At 30.6% G+C, this 13,131-nt stretch overlaps 1 protein-coding gene across 1 annotated transcript; it reads left to right on the top strand.

Annotated features, from left to right (window-relative positions):
* The first annotated feature begins 3,672 nt into the window (after positions 1-3,672).
* On the top strand, positions 3,673-9,819 carry LOC131623803 (S-linalool synthase-like). The gene is made up of 11 exons (XM_058894819.1): positions 3,673-3,979; positions 6,144-6,336; positions 6,423-6,643; positions 7,291-7,414; positions 7,490-7,608; positions 7,691-8,012; positions 8,099-8,197; positions 8,291-8,509; positions 8,591-8,726; positions 8,825-9,061; positions 9,179-9,819. The coding sequence occupies exons 1-11, from the start codon at positions 3,673-3,675 to the stop codon at positions 9,620-9,622; spliced, it is 2,421 nt and encodes an 806-aa protein (XP_058750802.1). The 3' UTR covers positions 9,623-9,819.
* Positions 9,820-13,131: the final 3,312 nt, after the last annotated feature.

The following is a 13,131-nucleotide window of genomic DNA, read 5'->3' on the forward strand; positions in this document are numbered from 1 at the left end:
TTCATATCATTTATGTATGTTTTTGTCATCATCAAAAAGGGGGAGATTGTTAGAACAAGATTTGTTCTGATCAATATTCTTAGTTTTGATGATAACAAGCATATGAATTTTGTATGAGATAATGTGGTACTCTAATACTATGCAATTTCCATTTCAGGAATTATATAAAGAGTATGCACAAAATCAGCGCAAGAAGCACTGACTCAGAAGGTTCAGCATGCAAAATCAGAACATGGTATGGCAAGACATCAGAAGATGGTCAAGCAGAATCAGAACATGGGTCTATGGAAGCATCAGAAGAACTTGAGTTCAGAAGCAGAAGCACTGAAGTTCTCATGGTATCACGCTCAGAAGCACTTCAAGGTCAGAAGACAAGAAGATGCTCTGCACCAAGCTGTTTGACTATGATGACATTCAAACGTTGTTTACACAAACATCAGATCAGAAGCAAGTACTAGACTGGCAGGCTACGCTGACTGACAAAAGGAACGTTAGATGCTATTAAAGGCAACGTCAGTAGACACAACGAAAACAAGGCTCGAGGTAGTTGACAAAAGAGTGAAACATTAAATGCAATGTTGTACGGAATACGCAAAGCATTAAATGCTCCCAACGGTCATCTTCTCAAGTGCCTATAAATATGAAGTTCTGATGAGAAGCTACGTGACGAACTCTGAACCAACTTGCACAAACGCTATTCAAATTCAAAAGCTCTCAAACTTCATCATCAAGCTCACTACATTGCTGTTGTAATATCTTAGTGAGATTTAAGCTTAAACTTAAGAGAAAATCACATTTGTGATAATAGCTTTATAAGAAGCATTGTAACTCTTAAAAGAATTTGTTTACATTAATTTGTAAGTTCTAGAGTGATCAGGTTGTTGATCAGTATACTCTAGCAAGTCTTAGAAGTTGTCTAAGTAGTTTGTTCCTAGAGTGATCAGGTTGTGATCAGGATACTCTAGAAGACTTAGCAGTTGGCTAAGTGGAAAACCATTGTAATCAAGTGTGATTAGTGGATTAAATCCTCAGGTGAGGTAAATCACTCCAAGGGGGTGGACTGGAGTAGTTTAGTTAACAATGAACAAGGATAAAAATCATTGTGCAAATTGTTTTTATCTTACAAGTTTTAAAGCTACACTTATTTAAACCCCCCATTTCTAAGTGTTTTTCTATCCTTCAAGACCCACGTCCGAAAATCGAAATTACACCCGTTTATATATATATATATATATATATATATATATATATATATATATATTTATTGTGGAAAGTTATGGAAAAATTGTAGGAAAAATGAATTTTATGTATTTTGCTGTGGGTTTGGGTAAAAAAACTCGAACCCAACGGGTGTTGGGGTGGATGTTATTTTGCCACCCGAATAGTCTTTGGGTTCGGGTAGTGATTTTGGGTGCGGGTTTGGGTAGTGTGAAACCCGACTCGACCCGTTGCCAACTATACTCACTAGGCATGGCAACAAAACTCATACGCGCGGGTACCCATCCGAACCCGCCCCGAAGTTGACGGGGAAAATCCGCTTTGACTAGGTTTGGGTTCGGGTTTGAGTTTTCCCCAATTACAAAATATGGGTACGGGTCGGGTAATGGGGACACTAGTACCCTCCCCGAACCCGCCTCATTTACTTCATTGTGTATATTATGATATATTTTTGATAATTTAGAATATTAAATACGTGGTCAAAGTTTTGATATTTTGATTTGTATTTATTATTTAAAATATTTGAAATGTATATATGAATTTTTTTGACATTATTTCATTTTATTATTTATAAATTAATTTAATTTTGAAAAAGATAAGTATTTTTATTAAAAAATTAATTTTACAAAATAAATGGTGGCGGGGCGGGGATACCTGAACCCAATCCGAATCCGTTTGGGTTGAGTTTGAGTTTTAATTATCCATCCCGTTGAATTTGAAGCGGAAAACAGAGATTATTTGAAGATTCGAGTTTAAATTTGGGGGAGTTAATAAGTGTCCCCGACCCGCCCCGTTATCATCCCTACTACTCACGAATTGCTTAAATAAAAGAATGTACAAATCAAATACAATTTCTTTTCCTTATAGAGACATCTTAGCAATTTAACCAATATATGGAACCAAAAGAAAAGATATATTAACTAGTTCAATAATATGTGCAATCAAAATATTTCGGCAGCCAAATTCATATCACATGCATTGAAATGAACTCCATTAAACTTACGCATTTTGTAATTCGTCTCGATAAACCTCTTCTCACAAATAGGGATGGAAAGCAGACTCAAACCCACGGGGTCCACCCGCACCCGAACTCGAGTCAACGAGTGAAAATCCGAGTTGACTAGATTCGGGTGCCCCTGATATTTTGAATGCGGGTTTGAGTAGTGTGAGACCCGCGTCCGAAAACCGAAATCACACCCGTTTATATATATATATATATATATATATATATATATATATATATATATATATATATATATATATATATATATATATATATATATATTGTGGAAAGTTATGGAAAAATTGTAGGAAAAATGAATTTTATGTATTTTGCTGTGGGTTTGGGTTTGGGTAAAAAAACTCGAACCTAACGGGTGTAGGCGTGGATGTTATTTTGCCACCCGAATAGTCTTTGGGTTCGGGTAGTGATTTTGGGTACGAGTTTGGGTAGTGTGAAACCCGACTCAACCCGTTGCCATCCATACTCACTAGGCATGGCAACAAAACTCATACCCGCGGGTACCCATCCGAACCCGCCCCGAAGTTGACGGGAAAAATCCGCTTTGACTAGGTTTGGGTTCGGGTTTGAGTTTTCCCCAATTACAAAATATGGGTACGGGTCGGGTAATGGGGACACTAGTACCCACCCCGAACCCGCCTCGTTTACTTCATTGTGTATATTATGATATATTTTTGATAATTTAGAATATTAAATACGTGGCCAAAGTTTTGATATTTTGATTTGTATTTATTATTTAAAATATTTGAAATGTATATATGAATTTTTTTACATTATTTCATTTTATTATTTTTAAATTAATTTAATTTTGAAAAAGATAAGTATTTTTATTAAAAATTAATTTTACAAAATGGATGGTGGTGGCCGGAGATATCCGAACCCAATCCGAATCCGTTTGGATTGAGTTTGAGTTTTAATTATCCATCCCATTGAATTTGGAGCGAAAAACAGAGACTATTTGAAGATTCGAGTTTAAATTTGGAGGAGTTAATAATTGTCCCCAACCAACCCCGTTATCATCCCTACTCACGAATTGCTTAAATGAAAGAATGTACAAATCAATTACAATTTCTTTTCCTTATAGAGACATCTTAGCAATTTAACCAATATAGGGAACCAAAAGAAAAGATACATTAACTAATTCAATAAGACGTGCAATCAAAATATTTCGGCAGCCAAATTCATATCACATGCTAATGTTTTTTTCTTAAATTAAATTAAAAGTATATGTGCAAAAAAAAATAATAATAATAAAAAACTAAAAAATATCTTAGGCAAATGAAGTTACATTTGAACACATTCTGTTGTTGAAGAAATGGTTCGTTGACGCAAACGTGTAACACACAGTTGACAAAGACTCATGTAAACCACAAAACAACACAGTATATATAGATGAAGTTATTGGAAAACATTGAGTATATCTTTGCTTTGAAATGGAACTTCCATTATCTTGCATCGAACGTAGAGTTCAAAAGATAAAGAAAAACATATTTTCTTCAAATTTTGATATATATTCTTTTGTATGTTTTTCTAGTTACGACACTGCATGGTTAGCAATGATACCTGATTTAGAATATCCTTCACAACCTATGTTCAAGAATTACTTAGAGTGGTTGATCAACAATCAAAAACCAGAAGGGTTTTGGGGAGAGAGTGACACCATTGAATGTCTTCCAGCAACTATTGTTTCAATGGTTGCACTCACAAAGTGGAACACTGGCACGTTAATGGTAGAGAAAGGTATATATGCATATAAATATCTGTTGGCTTTTCATTTCAACATTTTATTGGTAGGGCAATATTGTTTGTTTTTTTTTGGCATGAAAATTACAAATTTTTAACAACGTTTAGTTGGATTAGTTTGGTTATGATTTGTGTGGAGAAACTCACATCATATTTTACCCTAAACACAATTTAAGTTATGAGATTAATGGTCTACATAAATAACTTAAAAATGTTAGTGTAATTTAGGAGAATACAAGGTGGTAATTGGTTGATTGTATAAAAATTATATTGTTAGGGTATATCTTTTTTCTCGTATAGTATTATATTTTAATTTTAATTTATCATAATAAATTTAAATTAATTTTGATTTATAAAGTTAAATTATTCCAAATAAAAAAAATTCAATATAATAAGTATGTAATTCATATTTATTTAATGAGTTGGGTCTAGTAGACCTAAGGACTTTTTTTAAGTATGTAATTCATATTGGTAGGTTAAATAGATTTTTTTTTTAAACTTAGGCTTTGTTTGAGGTGGTTACATATTTTTTGTTATGAAATTTAAAAAAAAAATTAATTAATTTTTTGATTTAAGTTTTGAAATTTAAATAATAATTTTTTTAGGTAAGTTATAAAATTTTCAAACGTAAACATATCTTAATCCAAATGATTGATACCTTTATTTTCGAAATAATAAAAATACTAGTAATTTTAATTATAATAATTAAAAGTAGTGGTTGTAGTGTAAAATTTTTAATTGTGAAAGCATTTTCAGTTAGGTTCAAAATAAATTTACATTTCTAAACTAGTTTATAATTTATTTGCATTTGTAAATTGTTTTTATATTTATAATTTATTTATTGAAAAATAAAATAAAAAAATATAAATATTTTTTATTTTTAATTTTCAAGACTTTTCTTTTTTACTTTTTGAATTTTTATTTGTTGTAGTTTTTTAATTTTTTTAAGAAAAAAATTTATTTTCAAGAAAAGTGACTTTTCTTTATTTTTTGAAAGAAAATGAGTTAATTATTTTCTTATTGTTTCTAGAGTCGGAAAATTTATTTTTTATTTTCAAAAAAAATTTTACACAATTTTTTTATTTTTGGGAAAATTTTTGTATTTTATTTTAGAAAAAAATATTATATTTTCGAAAAAATTATGTCTTTTTCTAGGAAAATATATTATTTTTATTTTCAGTTTATTTTAATTTTTAGAAAAAAAAAATTTATTATAAAAAAAATCTATTTAAAGAATACTTTTAAAAAATAGTTACTTAAACTATTTAAATTGAGTTTAACTTAAATTTAATTAATTAAATTGTTTGAAATATATGATTCAATTTAATTAATTTGTTAAATTGTTTAAACTATTAACAATTTAAATGGTACATCTTTAGTTTTTAATACAACTTAATTTAAATATATGATCAATTTTGATGAGTGTTATAATGCAATTGTACTAGTTTCTTGGAAGTGGTTTAGAGTAGTTAACGGTTCTTCTATGACTTGTAATTATTATTTCTGGAATATTTTACCTCTCTCTTGTATAAAGAGGTAAGTGGATTGCTCTTGTACCTTTCTTGTGATTAATATACCATTATTTATTGAAATTTTTTTTAAACATATGATTTAATTCATTCTATTTTTATACTCACTTAATTCAAAAAGGAATTTGGCTATCACTAGATAGTAGGGTTGTGTACGCCAATATGCTTTTATTCTCACTTTTAACTATAATATTAAAGATAAGTTTAGTTGATTTACTAGTGATTGACATTGAAATTAGTTAAGGCGGCGATTGTTTAATCCATCACAATTGTGATCAGGGAGTGACTGAAACTATTTGATGTTAAAACTGGTTTATCGAAAATATATTGTGATTGTAATAAATAATATTATAATATACTTTGATTGAAATAATTTTACATTAACACTCACATCAAATATTTTGATGATTGAAAAATATATATTCATATGTCTGGATTGACTAACCCCACTCATCCCATTTAAACTCATTATTACTATTTGATTTTTTTAACAAAGTTATTTGAGTTATTCATTAATATGGTAATATTATATTGACTAACCCCACTCAAACTCATTATTACTATTTGATTTTTTTATACAATTTTTTGATTTATTAATTAATATTGTAAGATTATATATTTGAAATTTGTAGGACGATCATTTATTGATGCAAATATTGATAAGCTGCTGAATGGAGTGAAAGATGAGTGCCCTCGTTGGCTTGCTATTGTTCTCCCTGCAACCATTGAACTTGCTGATATTGTCGGTTTAGACTTGCACTTCCAACAATCAACAAGGAACACCATGTCCTATATTTATAATCGTGGCAAAAGCATTCTTAAAAAGTATTACACATTTATTGATTTAATTATATTTATATTATGTATAGCAAATTATGTACTAAAAAATTTATCTTTGCATGAATATGTAGGGAGGAGGTTGAAGGAGATTTTAGCTGTTACCCTCCTTTACTGTCATACCTTGAAGCTCTACCTACATCCTATGTTGATGAAAAAGATATATGTAAACACTTGAGGGAAGATGGTTCATTGTTCCAATCTCCCTCTGCCACCGCAAAAGCATTCATGGATTATGGAAACAAAAAATGCCTTTCATATTTACAGTCCTTGGCACACAGATGCCCAAAAGCAGGTTTGGTTATCGCTTTATATTATCAATTATGTTATTCATACACTATTTTTACCCTAAATAATGATATGACGAGTGAATAGTAATAGAAATAGTAACATGAACAATGATGAATAATGATATAAATAATGCATGAATAGTGGTAACATAAAAGTGATTAATTAAGTGTAAAATATTGGTTAATGCAGTGATGAAGTTGGTTAATAAACACTCAGATATTTAAAATAATTTTTAGTAATAAAATAAAATTGGTTAATAAAGTGTAAAATATTTGTTAACGTAGTGATGAAGTTGGTTAATAAGTATTCAGATATTAAAAATAATTTTTAGTAGTAAAATTTTGGTTAATGAAGTGATCAAGTTGGTTAATCACATCATTTTTATATCTATCTTCTAAAATCTAAAAAAATAAAAATAAAAAATAATATTTTAAAAATATTTTTATAAATTTTTTATTATATTTTAATAAAACACTATTTACCGTATTGATGAACAATAAATAGGGTGTAATGTATATTTTGGGTATGAGAATAACATTTTTCTTATATAATATTATATTATATTATATATGCTATTAAACACTGTCAACGGTTAAATCAAGTTGCTAATAGTTAAATATGTGCTGATTTATTGAGGTTTTTATGTGTCAGTTCCACAGGCATATCCAATGGAGGAGGATTATATAAAGCTTTGCATTGCTAACCAATTACATAGATTTGGATTGGGAGAGTACTTTGTAGGAGAGATTGAAGTACTTTTATCACAAGTTTATAGGTAAGTAAGAGACTTTTGTCAACAAGTATCTTCTTATAAAGTTTATATTGATCAATTGGTATATTTTAATTGTAGGAATTATAATAATGAGGCAAGTTCAGTGGTAAGAGCATTGAATATGAATACTATGCAGCTTCAGAAAGATGCTATGGCATTTGAGCTCTTAAGGACATATGGATTCAAAGTATCACCATGTATGAATCAATCATAAAATTATTTAATTAATTATAATAACTAATAACCATTTTAAATTTTAATTGTGGCTTATACATGCAGTGCGATTTTGTTGGTTTTTAAACCACGATGAAACCAAAGCTGAGATTGAGAATAATTACGAGCAGTTCTCAAGTGCAATGCTTCACGTGTTCAGAGCTTCGAACTTAATGTTCTGCGGAGAATATGAACTCGAGGAAGCTAGAAGCTTTTCTAGGAAAATACTTGAGAAAATCGTTTCAACAGGTAAAAGAGGCTTATCGCAACAAATAGAGCACGAGTTGAGTCTTCCATGGTTTGCTCGATTGGATCATTTAGAACACAGAGTATGGATAGAAGAAGCAGAAGCCAACACTCTATGGAAAGGGAAGACATCACATAACAGGTACACACATGATGCATACACAAATTGATTGCACATATTTGAATCAATGCATTCATATCATAATGATGAATTGCTACAATTTATAGGGTATCATGTCTCTATAACGATGAATTGCTACAACTTGCATCTCTAAACTTCGAGTTTAAGCAATTGATATACAAAAACGAGCTTAAAGAAATAAAGAGGTATAGTACAATTTCCAACAATTAGTTTGACCTAACTATTAAGATAATAATTCAATGGACTCTTAGTGGATTATATTTGATTTTGAAATGTAGGTGGGCTGAAAAGTATGGTATGAGTGATATGGGTTTTGGCAGAGAAAAAAGCACATATTGTTACTTCGCGGTTGCTGCTAGTTTAACATCCCTCCCTCATGACTCTTACGTACGGATGTTTGTAGCTAAAACTGCTATTATAATCACAGTTGCTGACGATTTCTTTGATAGTGTTGGTTCTCTCGATGAACTAGAAATCCTCACAGAAGCAGTTCAAAGGTAAATAGTCGAAATATGTTTCAAAGTACTTTCTTTATATCTCATTTATAATAACGATATATGTATTTTTGTAAATAATAGGTGGGATACCAGAGGCCTAAGTAGCCATAGCAAAGTTATATTTGATGCACTTGACGATCTTGTGAGTGAAGCTACTAGAAAATATCTCCAACAAGAAGGAACTTCTGATGATATCTCAAGAAACTTAAAAGATCTAGTAAGTGTTACAAAATTTATATTTTTTTCAAAATATTATAATCATCGACCGTATTGATAGACAATAATAACATTTTGAAATTTTTTTCATTTGTGAAGTGGTTTGAAATTTTCTTGTCATGGCTCATAGAAGCAAACTGGAGCAGAAATGGACACAAACCATCTATTGATTGCTACCTCGAAACAGGCATGACTTCAATTGGCGCGCATCTCATTGTGCTTTCGTCTTCATGTTTTGTGAAACCAACCAAGAAACTTAGGCTGAAACCGTATGAACCATTAACAAATCTATTAATGGTCATTTCTCGTTTGTTAAATGATCTCGAGAGTTATCAGGTAAATTAGTTAAGCACTTAAGCTATTAATGGTCATTGAATCGGTCTCCCCTTAAAATCTAGTTTATACATTCTTCATATTATTTCAACTTAGTATTTTTTTCATGTGATTTTGTAGAAGGAAATGGAAGAAGGGAAATTGAATTATGTTTTGGTTAACATGATGGAGAACCCTGAATTCGAAATTGAAGATTCAATTGCGTTTGTGAGGGAAATAGTCGAGAAAAAGAAGAAAGAGTTTCTTGAACTTGTTCTAATTGACGGATTAAGTGATTTTCCTAAGCCTAGCAAGAAACTCCATCTATCATGCTTGAAAGTTTTTCAGATGTTTTTCAACTCTAAAAACAGTTTTGATTCTAATACAGATATGGTGGAGGATATAAACAAAGCAATATATCTTCCTTTGAGTAGAACTTCAATGTGTCTCTCAACTCAAGCATTCCCAAAGAAGAAACATATTATATCAAAACTTAATATGAATTTTCCATTCAAACACAATAGTAGGATAAGTTTAACCAAAATGAGGTTGATAACACCTAAAGTTAGGCTTGGATTCAAATAAAAGGAAAGGGATTGGTACATATAAAATGGAAAGTTTATACCATTTGTATACATCTATAGCTACAAATAAATGTTGTTCGCTTGTTTTTGCATAATGTAAACGTGAGAAGAAATTGATCACTTCAAATATTAGATACCTTGGAACTATATTCAATTAAACAAGAACTACGATATCAAAAAAGGATTCTTTGTTGCTTAATGATCAGACTTAATATCTATAATATAAGAAAGGAAGTTGTTCTGGAAAAGACACTTCTGCCCTTATCTATAATTCTACCATGTCATCAATTTTGGGGCAATTTGTGTCTAAATATTACTTTTTCCAACTAAACTATCATATTTACACCATTTGGTTACTTCTTCTATGTAATTCCACATTTTACTCTAATCTAATTGAGTTTGCATCGATTGGTTCAAAGGAGCAAACTATGATTTCCAACTTTTTGTCTTCTACAAAAGCATCATTTCCAACTTTTTGTTTTCTACAAAAGCATCATCAGAAAAATTCTCTCTCTACTTTCAAATTCAAATCTTCTTTGCAAAAATAATATCCTTCATCTCTGTTGCTTCATCAATATATGTTCTTCTTCATGGTTTTGTTAATTTCATTTTGCAATTTTCTTCTAACTTAAATGGAACGGCCTCCTGGTGGATCTGAAATCGAAAACCAGATCTCAAATGAAAACCACAGGATCTTATATCAAAACCAGATCTGAAATCAACATTCATCTTATCTATACGAATAAGGTATGTCTATTCATTATTGTCATTGTTGTTTTATATGTTTTGTTGTGTTACAAGGTTATGCTTTTTATTTTCGATTTTATTGTGTTCAAGGTCAAATCGTGAGCAATATGTGTGTGCTGCAATGTTAAAACTATGATGTTGTAGTTTTTGATTCTTCACCTTTTTTGTTTTTAAAATTTCACCATATTCTTCTTTTAGATTTCATTTTGTTTAACTTTTGTGTTTTTGTTGTTGTAGATTTTTCGCCTTTGTGTTTGTTCAACTTTTCTTCCATACCATTTTGATTGGGGGATTTCAGTTTTGTTGTTGACATTCCAAATAATTTCTTACTTGCATATATTTTGTTATATGTATTGAATATGATCCTGAAATGGGACAACGAAAGGAGAAAAAATGTTCCCGGTAAATAACTAATCATACCTATTTTTTTTTTGTGTTTTTCTATTTTGGATTTATGATTTCCAATATTTTGATTTATTATTTTTGAACATATTTGGATGGATCTGATGATGTGTATAATATTTTTTCTCAATTTGAAAAAAGAATTAAGGAAGGTGTAAATTGATGGATATGATGTGTTTTTTTCTTCCGAATTAGCTTCCAAAATAGAGAGTAGTAAAAGATTTAAAGTAGAGTGGAGTAAAACATGCTGAACAAAAATGAGGAGGAAAGCCAAAGTAAGATTTCATCAACATGAAGAAAGTTATCAATTTTGTTCCATTTTCAAATTTTAATGGCGCTGAACAAGTTTTTTGTTGTTGCAGCATATGACTGATTTTTAATGTTGAGAATATGGTTCTATGATATGAAACTTTATTATGGTATTTGTATCTTTTTATTGCATTTAGTAACCTTTTATCACTATCTCTAAAAGTTGATGTGAAACTTGCAGAAATTGAAAGCCATATACATGGAAAGTCGAAGCTAGCAGTAACATTGACTAAAATATCACAGTCAGGAAAATCACAGCCAGCCTGTTGAGATAGAAGCTCCTTTCCCTCATTTCTTCTTCTTATGCTTTATTGTTTTATTTTGTTTACTCTTAAAAAATGTTCCTCCATAACATGTTTTCTCTCCTTTAATGAAAGAACATTAAAATATCAAGCTTTAGAAAGTTTTAGGGACTCTTTGCATTAGACTAAGGTTCCAAATATGGTTCTCAATCTCACAAGTGTACTTGTAGACTATGACGAGTTTTCGAGTCTAGGAGATCACAACAAGTGGAGTTGTGCATAGAATCATTTTCTATGTACACTCTAGTAGACAAGGGTGGACTCATACAAACTCATATTGACTAGTAACTGTAACGCTCGTAATTATTTAATTAATTTAATCTCGATTAATTGTCGTGAATTGTTAAAATTATGATATGTCGCTATAAAGTTGTTGTGTGATTATTTAATTAAATTAGTCGGTTTAGTCGGATAAATATTCATAGGAATAATGGTAGATTAAATGGGACTAATAATTAAGTGGGCTAGTTATTGTGTTAGTAGTAGTAAGTGGGCGTGTAGTTTAGGCCCATTGAAAGTAACAGAAAAATATAGTTTTTATTTTGTGGAATTAGAGGGAATATAGCATTAGAGGTATAAGCAAAAACTAGGTTGTAGCAGAAAAAGAAAATAGAAGCAAAATGCCAAGGGTTTGGAGAGGAACACGTAGAAGAGGCTATTTGGGGGGAAATTCAATTGGAGAAATTTAGAGCGACCTCCAATCCAAGGTAAGGGTAAGGTTCAATCTCTATAACCGGGATTATGATAAATCGTATGTGGGGTTAGCTTATATGATTTTGTGCCATGGATTGTTTGTTTATTTTGTAATGTTTTGATTTCTATGAGAAATTATTGGTTCTGTTGATTGCTGTTTTCTGTCGATTGTGGGAGGAAAATTTTAGTTGTTGTTTCTGTGATGATTTATGTTGCTTCAATCATTGTTGTGTTGGTTTATGTGAATCGATCGGACAAAATTTACAAGAAATTAATAAGTGCAGAGTTCTGGAAACGTATGAAGAAGATGAAGTTTGGGGTTTGTGGCGGGGCCCCCATATAACTGGGATGGGCGCCCCTGTGGATGCATTAAGAGGCAGGGGTCACAGAGACTAAGCGTGGGCGTCCCTTGGCTCTGGGATGTGCGCCCCATATTTGTGGGGTGAGGGCCACACCTTTGTTTTCTTATTATTTGTTAATTAGGTACCAGAAAGTGATTCTTAACATAACCTACATTATTTTCATTTCAATTCATTTAGTAACACTAGTATACTGGTAATTGGTAATTGATATATATTAACAAAGTCTAAATAATGCGAACAACATAAGTAGAAATATCAGTGTAGGTGTTAATAAGTAGAATAGAAAAGAACAGTAGCAGAGTATTATAAAAATAACAAAAACATATTTTGATGACAGTTTGGGTTTTGGTAGCAGAAAATAATTAGTAACAGGGAACAAGTAATTAGGAGCAGTGTGAATCGGTAGCAATAGAAGTAGATAAAAACAGTATCGAATACTAAAATTAGTAGTTTTAACTGGTAGAATTGTTTAACCGAAAATAGTTGAAACTTTGCAGGAATGACTTGTATATCCTTGTATTTATTTTGGTTAGGTTGGTATGTCAGAATTATGTTGAATATGTCGAATTGCATGTGAAGTTGAATCGTGTTGAATTGTCCCGGATTACGGACAGATTAAGTTGCAAGTCTTGTGACCAATGTTGTTAAGTTTTTTTTGCAATTGATGCATTTTCGTTGTTGTTGTATGACATTCT

The sequence above is a fragment of the Vicia villosa genome, linkage group LG1 (genome assembly GCF_029867415.1).
Source record: "Vicia villosa cultivar HV-30 ecotype Madison, WI linkage group LG1, Vvil1.0, whole genome shotgun sequence".
Lineage (NCBI taxonomy): Eukaryota > Viridiplantae > Streptophyta > Magnoliopsida > Fabales > Fabaceae > Vicia > Vicia villosa.

Bases quoted from the DNA above. Each gene is read 5' to 3' on its own strand.
- LOC131623803 (XM_058894819.1), top strand. From the start codon at position 3,673: ATGGAACTTCCATTATCTTGCATCGAACGTAGAGTTCAAAAGATAAAG. The intron at 7,415-7,489 runs GTAAGTAAGAGA...TTTTAATTGTAG, and splicing joins CTTTTATCACAAGTTTATAG to GAATTATAATAATGAGGCAA. The intron at 8,510-8,590 runs GTAAATAGTCGA...TGTAAATAATAG, and splicing joins CTCACAGAAGCAGTTCAAAG to GTGGGATACCAGAGGCCTAA.